Raw genomic sequence first — 22,052 nt, 5'->3', positions numbered from 1 at the left:
TGTCCCAGAAACTCTACTCATTCAGCATTCATCATTTCTCATGCCACCATCCCCTCTCATCTATTTTTGTTTCTGTCTGTGTCTCTCCTCCCTTTCATTCTGGCTTATCATCAGTATGCGATCTTAAAACTTTAAGGCAGGGGAGAATATTAAACAGGAAATATCTTGGTTCCTTTGTAGGCCATAATGAGCTGTAGAGCTTTCTGGCTGGCAAAATTAGAAACATTCACTTTCATGATGACGGCATGAAAATGTTCTCCTGGACTGAAACCAGGGCCAGATGTGAGAAAATCTCTTTATTTATGCAAGCTTATGAAATCCAGGCTCACAAAAGGCTTCAGTGGATGATCTTGACAGTAAGTGAAGGGCTCAGTGTGGGGGAAGAAAATCAAGCCATAATTAATCATTTTAACTGTGATGTCAATCATTTGGTGAAAGGGGCATTGTTGAAACTCTGTGATTGCAACAAATAGGACACGCTTAACCAAAAATTTCTCTACAAAGAAGTCAGGAGCTTAACCTCTCACCCTTACAGTTAGTTTCAAACAAGTCTCTTCACTGCTCACTGTTCACCTGGATCATATAGAGAAACGTGATCCTATCCGTACAATGCATTATGCTATGTTAAAGCTACGATCAGGCTGTCGGTGGCTGTCAGCTGTTGGATAAATAATGCAAACCTTTCTCTGAAACATGTCGCCACTTGACCCGCAGCTCAACTCTGCCCGGACGGTCAAGTGTGTCCAGTGTGTGGTCAGTGCTGAGCATGCAGAATATACACGCTGCATCGCCGCAAGATATTCATTTCCAAAAGATTTCATACTGAGAGAAGCAGGCACCTCAGATGTGATTTTGTGCGTCACTGTGTCACTGAGTATTTGGCAAGTGTGTATCTGAATATATATGTATACATCTGCAGCAGCAACACAAGAAAACTCTTTAACATTTAGTGTATTTAGCGAATAAAATGACTCTGGCTGTGATTTGGCTGGATCATACCATTTTCATCTCCACCCAGATTTTGTGTCAACGAGATGGAAGTAGGAGCTCAGACTTGATTTGGCAGCAGCATCTCACAATCTGCTGCGCCTGCATTTGGTGGTAGTCTCTTAGTAACATACGGGAGCAATATCCAGCAATAGCAAGCTTGCTGAGCTTCCCCTTGGACGTTTCATTGTTATTTCACACATTTTATGAAGTGCATCTTCCTCAGGGTGCACAGGACTAATCACTGGTCACTCGCTGATCTATCTTTTACAGCTGTAACCAGGCCGTATGCCAAGCTTACTCACTGCTAAAGATTATTGAGGTTATGAATCATCCCAAGCTCCTTCAGTTCAACTTTTTTTTTTTTTTTTTTTTTTTTTTTTTTTACCTAAAATGGATAAATTGTATTTTGGAAAGACCCTTAATATGCTATCATGCAGGAATGATGGCATAAGAGCAGATAAAAAGAGAAACCCTACAAATGTAGGGCTCACAGTCAAATTAACTGGCCTGTTTATTCATTATAGGGTAAAAACTATCATCAGCCTCCAGTGGATAAGACTTTATTCTTTCAGAAACTAGTGAACACAAATAAAAAGTCTCAAAATCACACCAGCGTAACCGTCTCCTCGGTGCTGTGTTAACCAAAGCAGCAGTCACACTCTGACTGCACTTTCCTTTATTTACAAAAACCTCAGTTGAAGTGTTTCTGAATGCCTGTGTATCGCTCTCCTCCTCGAGAAATGAAGCAGTTCCTTAGCAACCGTCGCAAGGACACCCACATGAACTGGTTTGAGTCTGCTGCCGACTGGGAGCAGGAGCTGGAGAGGTGCGGGGCCGCCGGCTGGAGAGTCAGCTCTGTCAATGATCGCTTTGAGATGGCCACCAGGTAAATTCACAGCCAAGCATCGGACCTGTTCTGACACGTCGTAATGACACAGCTGTCTTTTAGCCGCTGGCATTCCCTCCAGGTTTGCCTTGTGGGATTTTAGTCCGAGGCTTGAATGTGGGTTGTTATGGTATAATCAGTATTCTCCAGTGTGGGATGTCTCCTTTCATAGAGTTGTGTAGTGTGCCCCCATATGAAGAAAACACTTTTTGGTTTTTAATTGTCCTATGTCATAGAAGAAAGGTGTAAATATGGCTCTTTTGATCATAGATCTCCCTCTCCTAATGTTTTATCTCTCAACCAAGAGCATTAACAGACATAAAGTTATGCACTAAATCACTCCCTCACACAAATCCTATCAAAAGAAGTTCCTTTTCAAGTGTACATCAGTTTGAATATCATTGACGTTAGAAATTTCAGGAAGCCCTGTTATAAAACTTAAAAAAAAAAAAACTGTTCAAAGCCAATAGCTAAGTCCCCATAAAAACATTAAGGAGACTATCAGGTATTCAGTAAATGTGCTCTGTAAGGTCAAAAATGTCTGCATTTTGACCTTTCACTGCTCCTGCCGCTCTGTTTATACTAGCAAGAACTGAACATCATTTTTGTTTCTGTTTCCCGTCAGTCTGCCCAGGTTCAACGTGGTGCCACAGAAAGTTCTGGACACTGAGCTGAAGAAGACCTTCGCCCATTTCAACGAAGGACGCATCCCTGTGAGTGCATTTGTTTTAGAGCGGGCCTTATTTTCACGAGGCCATGTGGCAGCCATAAAACACAGTCAATGGCACAGGGCGCACAGGGTGTGGCGGCTGACTTTTGGTATTTCTGTGACCAGAGGCGTGTGGCGCACAATCAAATCAGCTCCTCTCATTGCCTTTAAAAGCAAACACACTTCCTGCCATGGCACACTGACAGTTTTGTAATGGAGAGGAAAGTCAAAGCAGCTTCCACCTCAGGGAGTTTTTATGTTGTGCACATCATCCGAGTGGTGGACAGGCTAGATACTATTTGTGAACTGTGTCCAAACCAGAGATCTAAGATTCAAGTTTGTAATGTCATCTGATATAAACTCTGAAGCTGCTTCATAGTGAATGAATTCAAAAAGCAAGTAAAGGTGCCTGAGGGAGCAGTCCGATGTTTTTTCTGGAGATAAAATCTCATTTTTTTGGTTTGGAACTGAAAATACAGTCATAGAGTAAAAAAAAGCACATTTGTGTCTTAAAAACTCAAACAAATATTCTGACAGTCTACAAAATCAGTCTCACGTTTTTTTTTTTGTTTTTTTGTTTTTTTTGTGTATGAAGCAACACACGACTGAATACCCGGTAACATCAAAAGTGTGACTTCTCTGATTTTTGCCTTTTGGAAAGAGATGCTCTCATTCAACAGCAGTGGGGCTGTTGGGAAAACTGAAAAGTCTAAATTTATGAAATGAGTGGTGTTAAAGTGTACTGTAGTATGCGTCAGATCATGACCTTTCAACTGCACTCGTCTCTGAGAGGTTGTGTGTTCACTGCTTATTATCATTCATCCGACGTGAATCACAAGCTGAGCACGTGCCTTCGGGGGATTTGGACTGTATAGAATCTGCTCCTCCAGCAGCTCCTGTTGGAGCCGCGTAAGCTGAGACTGTGTTTTGTGTTCCAGCGCTGGTGTTGGCGACACCCTCGAGGCAGCGACCTGCTGCGAATGGCCAGCTTCCAGAATAATATCTACCACGAGAAGGACGACATCAGGTGTGTGTGTGTCTCCCGGGGTCCAAGCAGATTTGTTTACACGTGTCTGTTAGTGCGTGTTTGTAAGCGTGTTTTGACATGGTGTAGGACCACGCTCACATTATCACCCATACCACAGTGTTGACTCTGGGCTATAATCATCACAAGGCAAACCATGGATTACATCACTCTTCAGTATACCCATAATGTCTGATGTTTTGTTTCATGAGTTAATGTCGGCTATCCACAGGAAGTGATGAATCAAAACTTAAGGGTGAAATACAAATAATTTGCTAAGTGGCAGAAAATTAGTTAGCCGTTAATGGAAAACTGGATTCCTAAACATTAGATTTTCTTGCCTCCAGTCACTTTGATAGATCTTGTTGTAAATCAGTCACACCCTGGTAAACATGAGTGTGCTGTGTGTGTGATGTCATGTATGATTATTGAAATTTGATGTTTTCAAACAGTGTAAATGAATGAATGAATGAACCTTTACTGCCCCAAAGGGAATTTGTTGTAGCACCACTGAGACAACATGGACCCACCAGGTCACTAACAGGTCGTCATGGTGTCAGACACTGTTGCTGCCACATTGGAGCCACGAGTGTGCAGAGTTACTCGATGCAGCTTTATTTGCAGCTCGCCTCAGTGTGTGCTCACATCACCACCCACAAGCCATTTCTGGAAGTCCAGTCATTTTCTGCATTAAAAGAATCATCTGCTGATGTGTCTCCTGCGAGTATTGTTGTGGATGAACTTTCAGAAGACATTGCTCATCAACCATCACTTTAACACCCTTTGCACTGCAGCCAACAATTACCATACTGAAATCATGCTCTGCTGTAGGGAAACGATGCGTCTGATATCGGAGCACAGGAGGCCTAAAGTCCAAACTGTCTTCCACTGAAACAGAAGTTAGCCTCGGGCTGAAGAGGTTTGGTACAGCAGCTTCAGGCTCCAGTTAAAAAGTAATGGAAAGTGAAGTTTGGACAGCAGCCATGATTTTTCAAGCAGTGCAACAATGAATTTTTACAAGAAGCATTTTTCACATTTTTCCAACTCTGGCAAGTTTGAACCCATCTAGTCTATCAAAGTTGATGTTGTCCACTTGGATAATCCTCCCAAATGCTTGTGATTTTTGCTCTGCTGAAATGTCCTGTTACCCATTTCAGACTCACCCTGCAGTGGTCAAAGGCAAAAATAACAAAGCTGACATCTCGCTGGAAGCAACACACTAGCAAGTTTAGGATGAAAACTGAGTTTTGTCCTTAAATCAAAAGCACTTTCCCCTGCAGCACTATGGTAGTGATTGGTTGCTTGATAAACTCACACAGGTCCAACTGTGTCTCTATTCACTATCTGCTGTGTTGTGCAGTCTTAACAACTGTCTGTGCTGCTGTGCAGGAACCTGGAGCTGATCCTGTTTGGCGGCCTGTCGCTGTGTGTGGTGGTGGAGCTCGGGGAGGAGATGCCCTCACCTGCTGACATCCAGCTGGCACACAGCCGCCTGCGCGCCCTCTGTCTGGGAGGTGGGAATAAAACACATACACACACAAAAACACATGTTATAAAAAGAAAATGCCTGACCGCTAGCTAACAGCAAAGTAACTGGGGTTGAAGCTGCGGCAATCAAAATTGCTGATGGATGATTTAAGTGAGGACTGTTTACACTCAGCTGACAAACACTTGGAATAAGCAAGTTTGCATTATCTGTGTCACGCGACAGACTCACCAAAAGTGCAGGAAATGACCAGAAAATTAGTTAAATCTAACTGACGGATGGTTAGAAAATTACACAGTGATGCTTTAACTAATCACACACTATGATTAGCTCGCTAACAAGCTGCCATGATTAAAACCAAAAGCTGATCCAGAGCGTTTGTGGTAAAATGTTCAATTCACAGTCAACTGAATCCTGTTGAGACAGCCTCAACAGGTTAATATGCCTCTCTTCCACACACCTGTGCAAGCTCTTGGGTTGCTGACAAACCATTTAACTTCAGCCTGACCTCCGGCCTGCATGTATGCACTCACCCTGAGGGCTGGTGGGCATGGAGGGCTCTCCAGCTGATATAAAACAGCGTTAATCCGCTGCCATGTGGTCCACATTACCGTGCCTCTGGGACAGAAATGGGAGGAGAGAAGAGATCTGAAATCACAACCAGATGACAAGACCTCACAGCGATGGGCCTCGTCTTATCACCGGTCTGGATGGAAGCCAGATGGATCATAAATCAGAGGAATTAGCTGCTATTAATAAACTTTAATAAACTGCTTTATTTTTTATGGCATTTACAAACAATTAAATCATAATAAATTAAATGTAAAGTAATGATTAACATGACTGATTTGATTTAAAAAAAAAAAAAAAAAAAATAGGATTACATGAGAAAAAAGAGACTGAATCTAGTTTCAGGGTAAGGGTTCCCAATCCGGGATCAAGGGACCACCAGGGGTCTTTGAGGCAGGCGGAGGGGGTCCCTAGCAGAATGAAGACTGATTTAATTTCACTGTTATTTCGTTCACTAGATTTTAGCTTAATTATAGAAGAAGAAGGCTATTATGCCTTCCTTCACCTATACACACACAGACACAGAAACCCTTTTTAAAGTGCTGAGGTGTCGTCTCTAGTCCATTATCTCGGCTGGCGACGAACCCAGTTCTTTATACTCACTTGAGATGCTCTAAAATCATTACAGAGGAAGAAAATTGATGGGTTTTTTTTGTCTTTTGTCTTTTATTTTTGAATTGGGTCTATTATTTCCGAGCGTGTAATTAATCTTGCCGGGGCGTTCAAGCACCCCCTCCTCCCCCTTCCTATTGTGGCAGGCCAAAACAGGCTTTGAGAGGTGCTCTTATTGTTGTTTTTGTTGCGTAGGCACACACAGCACATTCCACGGCTGGGTAAGAGCAGGGTAGACAAAGCCCGCGGTCGCCTGCTGCTGGCCCTGAAACTGTGAAAATGCTTGTCCATCACACACACACACACACACACACACACACACACACATTTGTCAGTTCACACAGGCTGACACAGTTAGGGTCACTAACTATCACGGCTCACACATTTCTTTCTTTCTTCCTCTCACGCTTCATGTCACACTCTTGCTCTTTCTGTGTCTCTCTCTCTCTCTTTTTCGCACAGTCGCACGCTCACACGGTTTCAAGGTTATCAGTTCTCGTGGCTCACACATTTGTCAGCCGTTGCTCACAGTGTTTTGTGTTTTGTGTGTCAGTCCTGGAGGATTTGGCCTGCGAAAACACCCGTTCAGATGTCTTTGGTCAGCTCTCTGGCAGGGGTGCTTTGTGTCATCCTAACAGTGGAGTAGAAAATCAAAACAGAGATCGGGATTCTATAAATGGCTAATCCCACCGAGATCATGTGGATTTCACACTTGACTTCTCCTTCAGGGTCTGGATCAATTCATCTTTAATTAAGTCTTTTCAGTTGGTGGCTGCTCTTCAAAATTCAATTAGAAAATCTTTCGACATAAAAACATTGTGCAGTTCAGCTTTTTAGTAAACGATGGAGACTTCTCTGTCCTTAACAAAGAAATCACAATTTCTGTTTCCTTGCCAAATTTCCTAAAAATGATTTCTGGGGGGGGGGAGCAGTTTGGATGGAGGGAGATGATACCTATTCTTTCAAAATGAGTTTAAAGTGCATTAACATGTTGTTATGTTGTTTGTTATGCTCACAGACTGGCTCCTCAACATTTTAGACACTGAATGACCAACTTAATGTCATGTTTTTTGTTGTTGTTGTTGTTTTATTCTTAGCAAAATGGTCATGCAATATTTCCTAAATCACCTCTTTTGCTCTCTTTCATTCACTCATTTGCAGTGATGATGTTTGAATTTGATCTGATAAGTGTGCTCTCTCTGGGTCTTGTTCTGCAGATCTCTCCACGTCTGTGTCGGTGCCTGATGACAAATGGCTGTCTACCCTGGAGAGCACCCATTGGCTGGACTACACCAGGTAACAGCTCTGATTGGCCAGTCTACGGCCAATTAATCATCCATTCAGAAAATCAATCAATTAGGTTGTTTCTATCCTATATCTGTCTCAAGTGCTGCCTGAATCCATTAACCATGAGGACTAACAAGTGTCCTGAGCAGCGTTCTTACAGGCCGGTAATACAGCCTTGTGTGAGTGGCTGTGAAAGTACTTCATATATGAAATATGGCAGCTAAAATATTTCACCCCAAAACATCAGATTGCCTCTGAAGCTCTCTCCACCCCCAGAGAAGCACTTCACATCTTAAAGAAAACCCTCCTGCAGATTTGTGTTGATGCAGCAAATGATTTCACCACAAATTTTTGACTTTACAAGTTCATTTCAGAAACTTAAGAGTTGAGAAATCTTGCTTGACTTCTGGCTTAAAGAGATATTACACTGCATTTTTCGTAGTAGGAATTGCCACCATTTTTTGCCAGTATCCAATATGCCGTTTAAAGTCTGTATTGACCGATACCGATGTCATGCCAAGATTATCGTGCATCCCTAATCTATATCATACCAACATGCCACAAGGGTAAACCAAATTGCTTTTCACACACAGTGTACTATTTATCTATACAGTCTTGATGGGTAAATAGAGACAGATGATTCATTTTTGCCACTTCAGTGTCTCTTAAAAGAATAGACCAGAGCCATTCATATTTTCCAATCCCTGCACGTCATAAATCAGACAAAATTAGATCCACACGTAACGGCACCCAGTGTCAGGTCAGCTTTAGGCCTCAGTGACACACTGGGATTATTTTGGGTTGTTTTTGGGTGCTTTTGCATACCTCCAAAATCTTGAAATATGCTGCTGGATAAGTATTCCCATTAACAGACTGTAATTATTATACAGGCATTATCATTAATTATGTCTTTTATTACAATGCTGTTTTTCCCCCCAAACCTAACTTTTTACCAGCGTGCCTGTCTGTCCTCAGGTGCTGTCTGAGGAAAGCTGCTGAGGTGGCGTGCCTGCTTCGCAGTGGTCACCTGACCGTGGCACTTCAAGGTGAGTCACGTGAACCCCCTGCCCCAGCTCAGATTATTCTGCCCATTCATTATTCACACCGTCTCCCTCTCATTAAAAGCATATTAGGGCTTGCCCTGAAGGAGCTTTGCACTGAGGACAAGTACACTCCAGTGGGCTTACATGCACACTGTCAATAAGCCTCAATGCAACACGGCTTTAAGGACGGCATTACAGCAGACTGCCACTGAACTGTTTCATATAGGATTAGAGAGAGGTACCATTTCAAATATGTGACGCCTGCTCTGAAAAAGTGAGCATGTTAAAATGTCTAAGCCCGTCAAATGTTATTATGTCATTATTGAATGTTGTTGGCTTATTTTAAGGTGTTTGCACATAAAATAGTTGCATTTTAGGGGATTTATTCTTCTGTACATACTTGTACTTGTAAAGGAACAATGATTGTCTGAAATGGATATGGAGTATTGTGCAGTGAAACCTTTCAGCCATTCTGTTGGTCATCTCCTGGTTAATGCCAGCAGATAAGTTTCCACTGCAGGAACTGTCCATATAACACAATAACATTTTGAGAGAAAAAACAGGAATGCTTAACCCTGTTTCTGCTGGGAGAACCAGTCCCTCTTTTTGATTGAGTTCCCTGTTCCCAAAATGGTCCCTGCGACCAAGCTTCTCCAACTTTCTCCAGTTTCAGCGCTGAACATCCCTGATCGATTGAATGTATGATGCAAGAAACTTTTAAAAGCAGTGCACTCGACCATGAACTCAAATTATTAAAAGATTGTTCTGTCAAGAGATTCTTCAGCTGGTAATTGAGAGAAAAGAGAAAAGCATACCGCTCATCTCCGTTTGTGATTGTAAACCATGTCAGAATTGATCACCATTACTCTACATAAAAGTACTTTCCTCTTTACTTTTTTTACTCTTTGTGTCTTTTTTGTGTCTTTGCATCTTTTTTGTGCTTCATTGTGGCTGGCTGTACCAAGTAGTGCCTGACCGATATATCAGCTGGCTGATATTATCGGCTCATATTAGCCTATCACAGATCTATCGTTATCATATCTGTATTGGCGAATGTTGGCTGGTATGCTCTGATATACAAACAACTGAAGCGGGCTAAGGAACCCATTGATACCAAGCATGTCAGGCTTAGAGGCTGGCAAGGAGGCTATTTTGCTTAACTCCAAAGTTAAGCCAAATTGTAGCGAAGGGACAACTGCTATTTTCAAAGGGGTCCCATGACCTCTGACCTCACGATATCTGAATAAAAGTGGGTGTTATGGGTACCTGTGGGCCTCCCCTTTGCAGACATGCCCACTTTATGCTAATCCAATGCAGTTCGGGATGAAAGCCGTGCAGCATTTTGCATGCGGTACAAATGCCATATTTTTTATGCAGTTACTTGCTGTTGCCTGTTCTGCCTGTTGGGCCCTAAACAGCCTTGGAGTTGCATAAATTGGGTCTGACTGGAAAGCTGAAACTCATTTGGATTTAATTAGCCCAGTTTTATTCATGTGTGATAATGATGGCCTCCCCGGTAGCAATTTCATTGTAGTGAGCTCATTGTTTTTACTTTCATTGTATTTAAATGGTCAGCAATTGACCGATACTGAACAGTATTGATGTTAATTTGGCTATTTAGTTAATCTTCATTTTCTCTGTTCATTTTAATAATTGGTTGACAATGTATAGTAACGTTGAACATTCTTTTAATCAAGTAGCCTTTGCACAGTCATATCGGTGCAAAATATGTGCACAATCCACATAGAAAAGGTCTAATTTCATGCCAGCTGAAAAAAGTCACAGTATCAGCTGCCATATTGGTGATCAGTGAATTGTTCCCCGGTATCAGTATTGGTCTCAGAAATCCCATATTGACCGTGCTCTAGTGCTAAAAGCAACATTCAGAGTCCAACTTGTTATTCAAAGGTGATAATGCCATTGCTGCTGCGTCAGTGGAGACAGGAGATAACAGTTAAAAGACAGCTGATGTTAGACATGTAAAATATTTTGCAGTACTCCTTAGCCGCAATGGTGTGACTCCATTTGCAGACAGTAGGCTGTTGTTCACCCCTAATCATCTGTTCCTGGCTGCCTGTTGGGCATGCATAAACACGCAGAGGAACAGAGCGAACACTGCATTACTCAAACAAAGGCCGTTTTCAGCCAAGGATGTTTACTGCTCGCTACTGGCCTTTGATTCTCTCTGCCACTCTCCAGCTGTAAGTGAGTAACAGCAGGCCGGCCCTCACAGCGCCTGCTTGGCCGAGTGGCTCATATATCAGGCCTGCTCTCCGTCTCCTCCAAGCCGCAGAGCTGCCACCGGCCTGACCAGCAGTAAATAACCCTCTGCAGGAATGACTCACTCGCACAGCAAAGCCCTCTCTCTCTCTCGCCGACTCCCTTTCCCTCTCTGTCTTGTGGTGTCTGGCGCTGAGGTTCTGTCTCTGTCTCCATCATCATTTCTCTCAGTTGTTCAGTCTCGCTGTCGCTCTCTGTCTCTGTCTCCAGCTGCTGTCTGTTATTGCATCATGTATTCTTGCTTTGTTGCTTGTTGTATTGTTGTGCTATGCTTTGTTGCACTGTTATGTCGTGGGAGCGGAGAGATGGATTGTAGGGGTGTGAGCAAGTGTGTGTGTGTCTGTCTGTCTCTCTCTGTTTTTGAAAAGAAAACAATGTTAAATTAGAGCAGGTCACCCGATGCTAGGCTGTGAATCTAAGGGTGGGGTGTATCAGACGTGCCATAAAAATGAGAATTGCATGACCTGAACAGGCAATGAAAGCATGTGTATCACATTACTTATCACAAAAACATAAAAACATGAAAGTGTTCACACCCTGTGTATTTTTTGGGCGATGCAGGAAAGGTAGCGCCCCTACCAAATGTCACAAATGTGTTCAAATCTTTTGTAGATTTAAGCAACAAACCTGAAGAAGCTCGTAAATGGGCACGACTGCCCATTTACATTCAGCAAAAAAGCTTCCTTATGTGTGTTATAAAATACTGCAAAAGCATGTATTGTGTTTATTCAGTTTAATGGTTTGTTCCCTAATGCGATAAAAACTAAAATTTTGTTTTCTCTTGGCTGTGTCTTTCAGAAACCAGGAAAAAAACAATCTGATATTTTACAGCTTTAATAGTGCAACAGATGTATCTATGTCAGCAGTGTGCTGAGAAATATTTAAATGAGAGTGAAATTTTTGGCTACATATTGTCAGTAATGTACATTTTCAAAGCTTTGACTCCTAGACACAGGAATCAAAGCTACAGCTTCCAAGACGTTGGATGTAACATATATTCCTGCATCCTTGGAAAGTGCGTATACGATAAAAGAAGTAAATCGGCTGCTTTTTCTCTCTTCCTCTGGTCTCCCTCCTTCGCGGGTGCAGAAGCGGAGGACCGGGACATGAGCTGCGTGGTGTCCAGCCTGGTGCAGGTGATGTGTGACCCGCACTGCCGCACCCAGCTGGGCTTCCAGGGCCTGGTGCAGAAGGAGTGGGTCATGGCCGGCCATCGCTTCTACAACCGCGTCAACTACCACCGCGACAACGACAAGGAGGAGGTGAGCGGGCCCTGTGGGATGGAGAACGGTGTCTGTGCATGTGTTCTGTGTGCGCCTGTAGGTACTTTATGTTTTGTGTGTGTGTGTGTCTATTCTGGGCGCTGAGCCCCGGCAGCGTCACATTAACAACCTGAGGCACAGCTGCAGCGCGCTCCCTAATGGCCCTCGCTGGCAGATGCATTTATCAACCCTGTTTGTGCATAATGATGCTGACATTTGTGTGGGGGTATGTGTGTGTGTTTGTGTGCACATTTGTGTGTGTAAGAGAGATCTGCAGGCATTACAAACATCCGAAAAAGTCTTAAATTACTTAAATTTAAGGGCTTAAATAATAAAATGTACTTAATCAAATACCTCGCTTAGAGATTTTCTTTTTTCACCATGGGATGTGGATTTATTTTTTAATTAAATTTAATTGGAGGTAGAGGTGGAATTCAAGGCAGGTGAAATAAAGCAAATGCAGCTGATGATGTTTTCACCAAAATACATGAATGGGACCGACAAAGGTGTTTATTTTTTTAACAGAACAGGTTAAAAGGGATGCTTCAGCCATAATGTATGATTTTTGGATGAAGTACTCACTGTGTGGCAGCAAGATATGAGGGAAAATATGTGTGTTTGGGAAGAACTGAGCATACAACTGGAAACCAGAGACTTGGATGATGCAGCATGACCAGTGTGAGCTTAAACAGAAGTTTTTCTGTTGTATAATTGTAAAATTACAGATAGAATTTTTTTTTTCCATTGCATCAAACGTGGCTAGTGTCATTTGAACATCAGTTTACCATGAAGACTTGCGAGTAAAACTTTCTTCATTGGGGATTGAAGGCAGCACACAGTGAGCACTCGATAGAAAAATTATGCATTATAGGTGAAATATGTCTTTAACACAAAATGCAATATTTTGGACATCATGTCCCTAAACATTAAATTTCCTGGAGTAGTTTCAGGTCATTCATTGGCTGTGTTCAGTCAGAAATTGCCTGTTTTTTTTTTTTTTCCAGCTTTCTGATTTTTTTTTTTTTTTTTTTTTTAATTGTGGTTGTTAAATTGGTCTCGTCTGAATCCAATTCCATTTTCAAAGGCTCTAAAACATCTTACATTTGGCTTTCTGAAGCTAGCAGATCGTCTGGTGCAGGTGCTTGTGTGTGTGTGTGTGTGTGTGTGTGTGTGTGTGTAGGTGTGTCTTTATTGTCCTTTGTATCAGCACGGCTTTGATCTGCAGTTGCTGCAGCTGTGGTTGCCTCCAGGCTAAATCAAACAAAAGCCACCTGCCTCAGTGTTTCAGTACACTTTGTACATCCACCACCATCATCGTCATCCATTCTCTCTGTCACTCGATCTCTCTTTTTTCCCCCCAATCCCTTCTTTTCTCCTGTTTTTCCCCATCTCTCCTTCTATATTCCCTCTCTCACTGCTCCAATCCTCCTCCTTCCCTCTTTCCCTCTCCCTCCATCTCTCTCATCTCCTCTGCCTCAATCCCTCCTTCATCACTCCCTCCCTTCATCCCTTCCTTTCCACATTCCCTATGTTCATCTTTCCTCTCTCCTTCCCTCCCTCTTGTTCCTTCCCTCCCACCTTTCCTTACATTCTTCCTTCCTCCCTGCCTCTAACCTTTCTCTCTCTCTCTCTCTCTCTCCCTCCTTCTCTCCCTCCAGGCCCCAGTCTTCCTGCTCTTCCTGGACTGTGTTTGGCAGCTGTGGTCCCAGTATCCCTCTCGCTTCCAGCTGACAGAGGACTTCCTGCTGGCTCTCCACGACAGCGTTCACCTGCCGCTTTTCTCCACCTTCCTCGCCAACTGTCAGCGTGAGAGATGCAAGCGCACCCAGGTACGGGACGCCTCGGGGGGCCTTCGATAGATCTAGCCTGGCATGAGGAGGAAATGATTTGGTGACTACTGTGATCACAAGGTGTTCTTGTGTCATCCTTACAGTAGAAATACTGTCTGGGCGTTTGTATTCACCCTGAAAATTCGATCAGTCAATCATTTGAGCACATACAGCAGTTTTACGTGGACTAACTTCTGGGTAATACACCTTGAAATTAATTGGACATACAGACTGAAAAGCCTGACTGTGTGTCTGCTGATGCTATAATTAACTAGATACTATAATAACTTTGCAAACATATAATGGAAATGTGTCTAAATATGCTGACGACATTGCATTATTACATCAACCGATGATTATTACTATAAAACGAATATAACGGGGATCTTACATTCTTCTGATTAGTCAGGATATCATTACTTGTAAGTGAAAACTACACTATAACTTATGAAGTAATTATATCGAAGTATAAATGATAAAGGGATGTTATCACATTGTCTGTGAATTTCAGGTATTTACAGGTTTTATTACATTTTCAACCTATTTAGAGGAAGAATTTCTCACATTTTATGACATTATCCAGCATTTAGTGCATTATCATTTGCTCTGTGTCTGTAGGGACATTTCTGGGTGAAGAAACCGAGAAATCTTGAGGATACTGGATGTTTTGATATTATATTTGCTGAGTCTCCTTTCATTGCTTTAAGAAGGGAAAACACAGCAAAGTTTTTGTATTAACTAACATTTTTACATTAATGTTATTAATATCATCTTTTATGTAACTGAGTTGATAACCAATAACAGGTAAATGATACTGAACTCAACCTTCTGTCCTGTTGTCCCCAGCATTTGTCCCAGTCCTACACGCCAGTCAACGGCTGGAGGGACGTGCTGCCTCGGGGCTCGTCCCCGGACCCGTCAGACCCCACCCTGCCCCCGGTGTGGGACTGGGCCCTGCAGTACAGCGGCCAGAGACAGGCCCGCTTCACCCAGCCCATCCCCCCGCCCCCGTCAATCAAGCCGCTGCTCAACGGCAACCTCAACACCAACCCAGACGCTCACAGGGTAGGCCTGCCACCTCTCTCTTGGGGGAACGGTGGCCTGTAGAGGGCTTTTTTTGGCGATACAGGGCTCCCTCTTGTGGCCACAGTAAATATCCACAGCTCCGTGCTAACAGTGAATAGACGTGGATGATTTCTTACTGGGAAGTGATCATTTCATTGTGATACATCTAATTGGTTTTGTGGTTACATGTCAGCTTAAATGGCTATCCAAAATAGCATCTGGTCACTTAACCATCACTATCCACTTGTAAACACATCTGATTTCTGCACTAGCTTATATAGTAGAAACTAAATTTAGTACTGGTAGTGGCTTATAGTTGTATATTAAGATTAACATTAGTTCTCAGGCTGTAATGTGTTGTGTGTTAGAGAGCGGACCAAGAGCATATACCAATACACCAATACATGGTAGTTCACTGTGTAACACTAACTGAGGTTTGGAAGCAAATCTGTCATGTTGGACTATTCACTTTTGCATTACTCAACTGATCTACACCCACATATCGTCAGTCTTTATTCATATCTCTTTTTCTAGCTCAGTTGTATATTCAGACGTTATTCGTGCAGCCTGGCTACAGCCAGATGTGGTTGCTAGGAGATTTGTGACAAAACTGCAAAGCCTCTATATGTTAGAGAGGCAGGTCTGTTTGAAAGCCTTGACCTTAACGTGGGAAGTAAATGAATGAATGTTTGATGTTCCCCCAACAAGTACTGTTGAGGTGTGAGAAAAGCACTTAAACTGCAGTTGCTTCACTGGAGACGTTCAGTGGCCAGAGGGACTTTACTGTAGCTGCAGAGTAACATGTAAAGGTGTGTGCACATAGGAAAATGAAGAAGGCTGTTGGTTGATAATAGCGATCTGTATGTATTCTTGAGATATTCCAGTGATAAATGAGGGCACAAACTAATCATCTAAGTAGGGATAGATCATCAGCAGAAGTGCCTCAGGGTTGTGGAGGGTTTTGTTGTTGGGAAATTGTCTCACCTCCTTACCAAACTGAGCTCTGACAATGCTGAGAACTTCTGAAAGGCCATTGCACCCTCTTGTGGTGGTTATCAATAATGCATATAGTTCAGACTGAAGCACAGACCATAAGATGACCATTGTAGGCATGTAAATCATTAATAAGCTTTAATGACACATGCCTGAAAATCACTGTACCATACGGTGACTTGTTACCATGAATTAAGCTATGAATCTGTTTTTTTAGTTGAGTCGGTATATTTATAACTAGCAGGTGGAGGTGCCATTAATTAAAAATTCCTAATAAGAAACTGTGTTTTGTCACACCCCCTCCCCCTCCTCCACGTCCATGCATCAGCTGAGCGACACCACCCCCGTCTCGGTGTTCCTCCTCTCTCGAGGCGCCTTCTCCTGTCCTGCTAACCTGCTTCCCTGGCGCAGCAGCAGCTCGGGCGTTTACAAGAAGAGCCACCGGAGGGCGCCGTCCTCTGAGAATGTGCAAGCCCTGGAGAGGCTGCTGAAGGCCTGGGCCCTGACTGAGTATCCCCACGCCCTTACTTCCAACTGTGGGCCCCAAGGACCCCTTGACCCCTACGAGCCTTTACTGCCCCTCCTGCTGGGGCCCTGCGTGGGTGTGTGGAGAGAGTGCTACCTCCGGGGGGCGCTCCATGCACAGGTATGTGGGATGGTGTCATCTAGGTGGGTGGGGATAGTTCATAAGAAGCAAGGCATGCAAGAGTCACAAGATCCACCAGAGTAGAAGTGCCTAAAATGTCTAACAACAGGCAACGGACAAAAAACTGATGTTGGTTAATGTTAATGTCAGTATGCCTTTTTACAAGCAAGTATAATGAATAGCACTGAACAGAAAATCCAGTCAGGTCCTGGAAACCTTGTCAGCATCAAAAATCCCTCCCTTTTTTGGCAGCTATGGACAAAAATAAAGTACTTGCTTGCTGTTCCCACTGTTTTAACAAGCACTGTGTGCAAAAGAGGCAGCAGCACTTTAACTCTTGATATGATTTGACTGAAAATATAATCAAATTTGTGATAACAGGCTCCACTTCAGCCTGAGGGCCATTGCCTGAAATCATTTCACATTCAGAGTAAGAGCAGATGTGCCACTTGTGCTAACACTGACCAATAAACAGGATGTGATGTAATAAAGACGAGCGTTCAGGCAGAAGCCGCGATGATTTACTGCTATAATTGGTGACTACACACCGTCATAAATCTACCGGACCATCAAACAGGCAGTGTCATTTACCAGCAGCTTAGTTTAAATGTTCCAGGGCTGAGTGTGTGGGTGCGGACGTGTCACGGGCGCCCTCCTCCATCAGTGTTGTGTTAAATTTGGCCGAGAAAGCTCACAGTATCCGCTCTGAGCAGACGTGGTGCTGCCACCTCAAACCTGTATTTCTAACAAATCTACCTGCTCGATACAACCACGTTACCAGAAAGAGAAGTGCAAGTGTGTGTGTGTGTGTGTGTGTGTGTGTGTGTGTGTGTTAGTGTGTGAGAGGGGTGAGGAGTGGGATAGGGATGCCAAGGTTCCTGCAGGAATTTCTGGAAAGTCTATCTTAAACAGGAAAAGTCAGGGAATTCAATGAATTAATGAGATGTTTAAAAAAAAAAAAAAAATCACTAACAAGTTATTTAGGAAATGTAATATTTTAGCACAGCAACTTTTTTTTTGTTCAGACAGAATTAAACGGAATAATAAAATTAACTAAAACCTCTGAATCTGAAGTAGGTTTAAAATTTTGGTTGAAGAAATACATCAAATTTCACTTATGTAGGTAATGGAAAATCTACATTTTAGTGGTGGAAAGTCGAAAATTCGATAGATTATGGACACTGTGAGAGACGAGGGTACAGGAAAGTTTAGAATAGATTAGGGTATCAAACCACTACACTAACACAGGAACAAAACCAGTATACCAGCAAACAAACATCTAACAAACAGGAAACAAACACCCCACAAGTGGTTTTGGCTTTGACTGCACACGGCCTGATCGTCTGCTTGGTGTCACATCCGTTCACATTACAGCTCCGTGCTCGATCGATGACGCTGACTCCTCTATGTGCAGATAAGCCGGGGCTGCTGATTGACAGGCCCCCGTGATGTGTGGTGCAGCCTCTGTGATGCTGCCTGTGTATTCCTGCCTGTAACACTGTCACTGTGGTGATGCTTAAAGCAGTCTGGTGGTGTGTGGGTGGGCGGGGGCACTCATCTATTTCGGTCAAAGCCGAGGGAACTGTACAGGGGTATTTTGGTAAAACAAGAAAAAAAAAATTCTCAAAAAACTCAACTAAAACAGCAACAGAGACTGAGAAAAACAATGTTTTTCATGCAAACAAATAAGGCTGCATGTTGGCACTGATTTCCCAATTCAATTCCATTCTGATTCATGTGGCACCGATTTGATTTGATATAGATTTTGATTCAATTCAATAAATATAATTACACCTTGCAGTCATTATGTATGTGCAGATTTGTGAATATACAGATTCAGCCCCCACCCACCGCCCTGCCTTCTGGCACACTGGATTATAACTTGTATCGTTTTCTGATATAATGGATGAATGTGATAAACGAGACTGTAAACAGTGATATCGAACTTGAACTTGAACATATTTGATAATCTAACCATAACAAAAAATGTTTTTTTTCAGCGAATCTCAGTTACAATAATATTGTTCATGTGAAGCAGCCATTTCGTCCATTTGGCCGTGTTAATTTTTTGAAAATAAAACACTGATCTGAAAACAGTGAACCAGGAAGGCCTACAGCAACATTTGTTGTATCATATTTGATAATCTATCCAAATAAAACATTTTTTTCAGTGTATGTCTTAGTTACACAAATATTGTTCATATGAAGCAGCCATCTCGTGTTGGTCTTGCTGTTTTTTTGACATTATTTTCCACTCCTATAATTAATTACCTGGATGTGTAAATTATTATTGCAGTAAAATGTCTTGGTTTATAATCTTCCATTTAGTTTGAAAAGTTCCAGATGTCTTAACTTTGCCCTGTGACTGAGTCTGATCATGGTATTGAGGGAAACTGACCACATTGCTGATCGTTCCCAGGCGTTCTCCCACCCCATCTCCTCCAACCACCTCCATCCTGTGGAGCAGCTAGCCTGGGAGGTGCAGCAGCTCAGGGACAAGTTAGCGTTAGCGTCCTCCAAAACGGATGCTAACCCACCTGCCAAGAGAGCCGAGCCCCGGCGGACAGACACCAACCTGAACCAGAACACCAACAACGGCACGTTCCTTTTCCCAGCGTCGAGGCCTCAGGGCCTGGGTGTGACCCGAGCGGCACCCCCACCTACCTCCATCAACCACCAGACCTCCAGGGGCGCTCCGCCCTCCTCAGCGCCCCAGTCCAGACCCAGCCACAAGGACAACGGTGGCAGCAACAAGCACACCTTCCTCTTCGGGCACCCTTCAGCAACAGAGGCCCGGCCTGACCAGCGCTACTACCCAGCGCCCAATAACACAAAGCTGCCTAAGAGCAACGGGCCTTCGATAGGGTCCTGAGACCTGACCAGCCCCCCTTTTGCTGCCTTCCTCAGATATGATACAGACCATTCCACCCAGGACTCGGGACGATAACGAAATCACCTGCCTCCGCACTATGAAGCTGACCAATCCTTTTGCTGGTATCAGATGCTGAGGAGACCCAGATGCTTCCTGTCAGAGCCCATTTTGACTGACAACAGGGTGATAAGAAGCACATCTGGGTGGGGGCACGATGAACTGCAGGTGGAACAAAATAATCAGTGCAAAGCACTGGGCCGCGAATAGTGCTTTAGACTCTGCTTCTTATCATCTGTGCTGTAAAGTATTCAAGAATGTGACAAATATAGTGTATATTTGTGAATTTCACAAAATTTTAGTATGCAGTATTCCACTTATGAAATATATACAATAACATTGAGACCCAAAATGAAAAAAGGGCTGAAGATACTTAATATATGATATGAAATCTTCATAAGCACATCTTGCAGTATCTTAAAATGCAGTAGAGACTGTCTTGACACATTTTTGTGAACATCCTGTCATTCTTCAAGGAAGAAAGCTTTTCAATTACTTTTTTTTTTCATCTCTCAGATGACACACTTATCCAGAACAACTTAGAACCAGTAAGCAGGGCAGGGGGTCGGCGTGTCGCTGTTTGACAGACCAGATGGCTGTTCATCTACGCTCCTGCTACCTACGGGACTGTGTCATCCATTAAGCCACTCTAGCCTAGTAGGCCTAGATTTGTTTTTACATATAGTTTCTAAATCCTCCTGATATTTCATGCTGTTAAAAAAACACATTGAACCCTCTTGTTTACGGCTCAACTTAAAATGGAAAAGTACAATATTGTTCAGCAAATGAACATTAAGAGGGGGAAAAAATGCATTCATTTTTGAACTCCAGGCGCTGTGACCAGTGATTTTTTTTTTTTTTTAATGTGGAATTTAGGGCATGAGAGCTATTTTGGTACTGTTCTCATATCTCCCCACTTCCATGGGTGCTTGGGAGCTGTGAGGCCTATATTCAGTTCAGTGTGTTATATTAGCCTGCACGTGTCAGAATCTGGCTGCACTCACTGAATATTGCAGGATGATTCGGTCCGTGCATGACTGAGATAAACGTGGGCCCACAGCTTTAGTCATATATATATATATATATGTATACACTAACCTGATTTCAAGTTTATTTATTTTTTTATCAAAGTATTTTTGACTGTCGCTCCATTTCTGATATAATGGATGAATGTGATATCTGAGTAGCTTTTCACCAAATTGAGAGTATTACTTTGCTTTTTTTTCCCCATCCTTCTGCGGTGGAATCAAAACAAACTGTCATTTTGCTGATTTATCACCCGACCTTGAGGAGGTACCATGTGTTGGAAGTGAAGGGAAGCTTCTTCTGTTCTCACTGTTTACTTTCATTCCGTCACTTTTCCTGCCTGATGGTGTTATTAGTATGCAGCTAGCATTTAGGTCAAGGGCTTGGAAAGTGCCTGACTGTATTTAAAGCATAGAGGGAAGAATTTGGTCCTGCGCCTTTAAATCCAAACAGGTTGTTGTTGTTTGCATGATGTGGGTGTCAAGCAGATACACTGGCGTCATTCCTGCAGATGAATGAACTTGCGTCGTATGTAATCGACAAAAAAGAAGCATGTTTTGCTCTATTTTTTAAAGTAGGATATTAGTTGACATAGCTGAGACGTATGCCTGATGCTTACCTTCTCTCACGTCAAAAAGGTACCTCACTTGATAGCACTATGAATTATTGAATTGTTGTAAATATTCATTGTTGAATATCAAGGCACATTGATATCGATTACAACTGCAGAGCTTTCTGGATGTGATGCCAATGCATTTGCTTGTCTTCCATGGAAAAACACAAGGCCATTATTATCCAGTTGCATGGACTGTCAAGATGTGGCTCTAAAATTCATGAGAATTTAAAAGCATGCAAGCCTGTGTACTTTATTTGTAGGTCTGTATCATTGTATATTTTAATGTTTTTTGGTACAAATATCACAAATTTGCCAGATGTACATATTTTTTTTTGTATCAGCATGTTATGAACCGGAGTAATAAATGGCAATATTAGTTGATCATCTCTCATGTCTGTATCTGCTGCATCGCTTCAATCAAGCGCTCACTTCTATGAGTCATACACAGCTCACAAACTTTATTTTTTAACAAAATAAATATTTACAATATGATCTGGAACACTTTACAAGTAGCATGGCACTGTACAATAGGACTTTTGAATTAAAACCCACCATCTTGCATGTTATGTACACTCAGCATAAAACAATTCAAGAATAAGGTGCAAATGTCCAATACTTTCACAGGAAATAATACTTCAACTCACAAAGTAAGAACTGCCTGACAGGAACTGTTAAAAATACAAAATGTCTCATGTTAAGTCATGTAAAGCTCTGGCTTGGCCTCTCTGGTTTCCATGTTCTGTTAAGGTAGATTGAAACTCACCATGCGTTAAGGGATGTCTAAACTCAGTTTGTATGT

The 22,052-nt window shown here is 42.6% G+C and overlaps 1 protein-coding gene across 1 annotated transcript in view; it reads left to right on the top strand.

Moving 5' to 3' along the window:
• mtmr11 (myotubularin related protein 11) overlaps positions 1 to 21,644 on the top strand; it is a 42,535-nt gene extending 20,891 nt beyond the window's left edge. Inside the window, exons 7-17 of the mRNA XM_030072745.1 lie at positions 1,729 to 1,876; positions 2,502 to 2,589; positions 3,524 to 3,612; positions 4,999 to 5,123; positions 7,495 to 7,573; positions 8,540 to 8,610; positions 11,977 to 12,149; positions 13,808 to 13,978; positions 14,825 to 15,043; positions 16,365 to 16,682; positions 19,102 to 21,644. Coding sequence (XP_029928605.1) covers positions 1,729 to 1,876; positions 2,502 to 2,589; positions 3,524 to 3,612; positions 4,999 to 5,123; positions 7,495 to 7,573; positions 8,540 to 8,610; positions 11,977 to 12,149; positions 13,808 to 13,978; positions 14,825 to 15,043; positions 16,365 to 16,682; positions 19,102 to 19,554 — 1,934 coding nt within the window. The 3' untranslated portion in view covers positions 19,555 to 21,644. The remainder of the gene's footprint in view (positions 1 to 1,728; positions 1,877 to 2,501; positions 2,590 to 3,523; positions 3,613 to 4,998; positions 5,124 to 7,494; positions 7,574 to 8,539; positions 8,611 to 11,976; positions 12,150 to 13,807; positions 13,979 to 14,824; positions 15,044 to 16,364; positions 16,683 to 19,101) is intronic.
• Positions 21,645 to 22,052: the final 408 nt, after the last annotated feature.

Source organism: Myripristis murdjan, chromosome 16 (genome assembly GCF_902150065.1).
Source record: "Myripristis murdjan chromosome 16, fMyrMur1.1, whole genome shotgun sequence".
NCBI classification, from domain to species: domain Eukaryota; kingdom Metazoa; phylum Chordata; class Actinopteri; order Holocentriformes; family Holocentridae; genus Myripristis; species Myripristis murdjan.
Note: the sequence above shows the minus strand (reverse complement) of the source record. Positions and strands in the feature narration are given on the sequence as shown.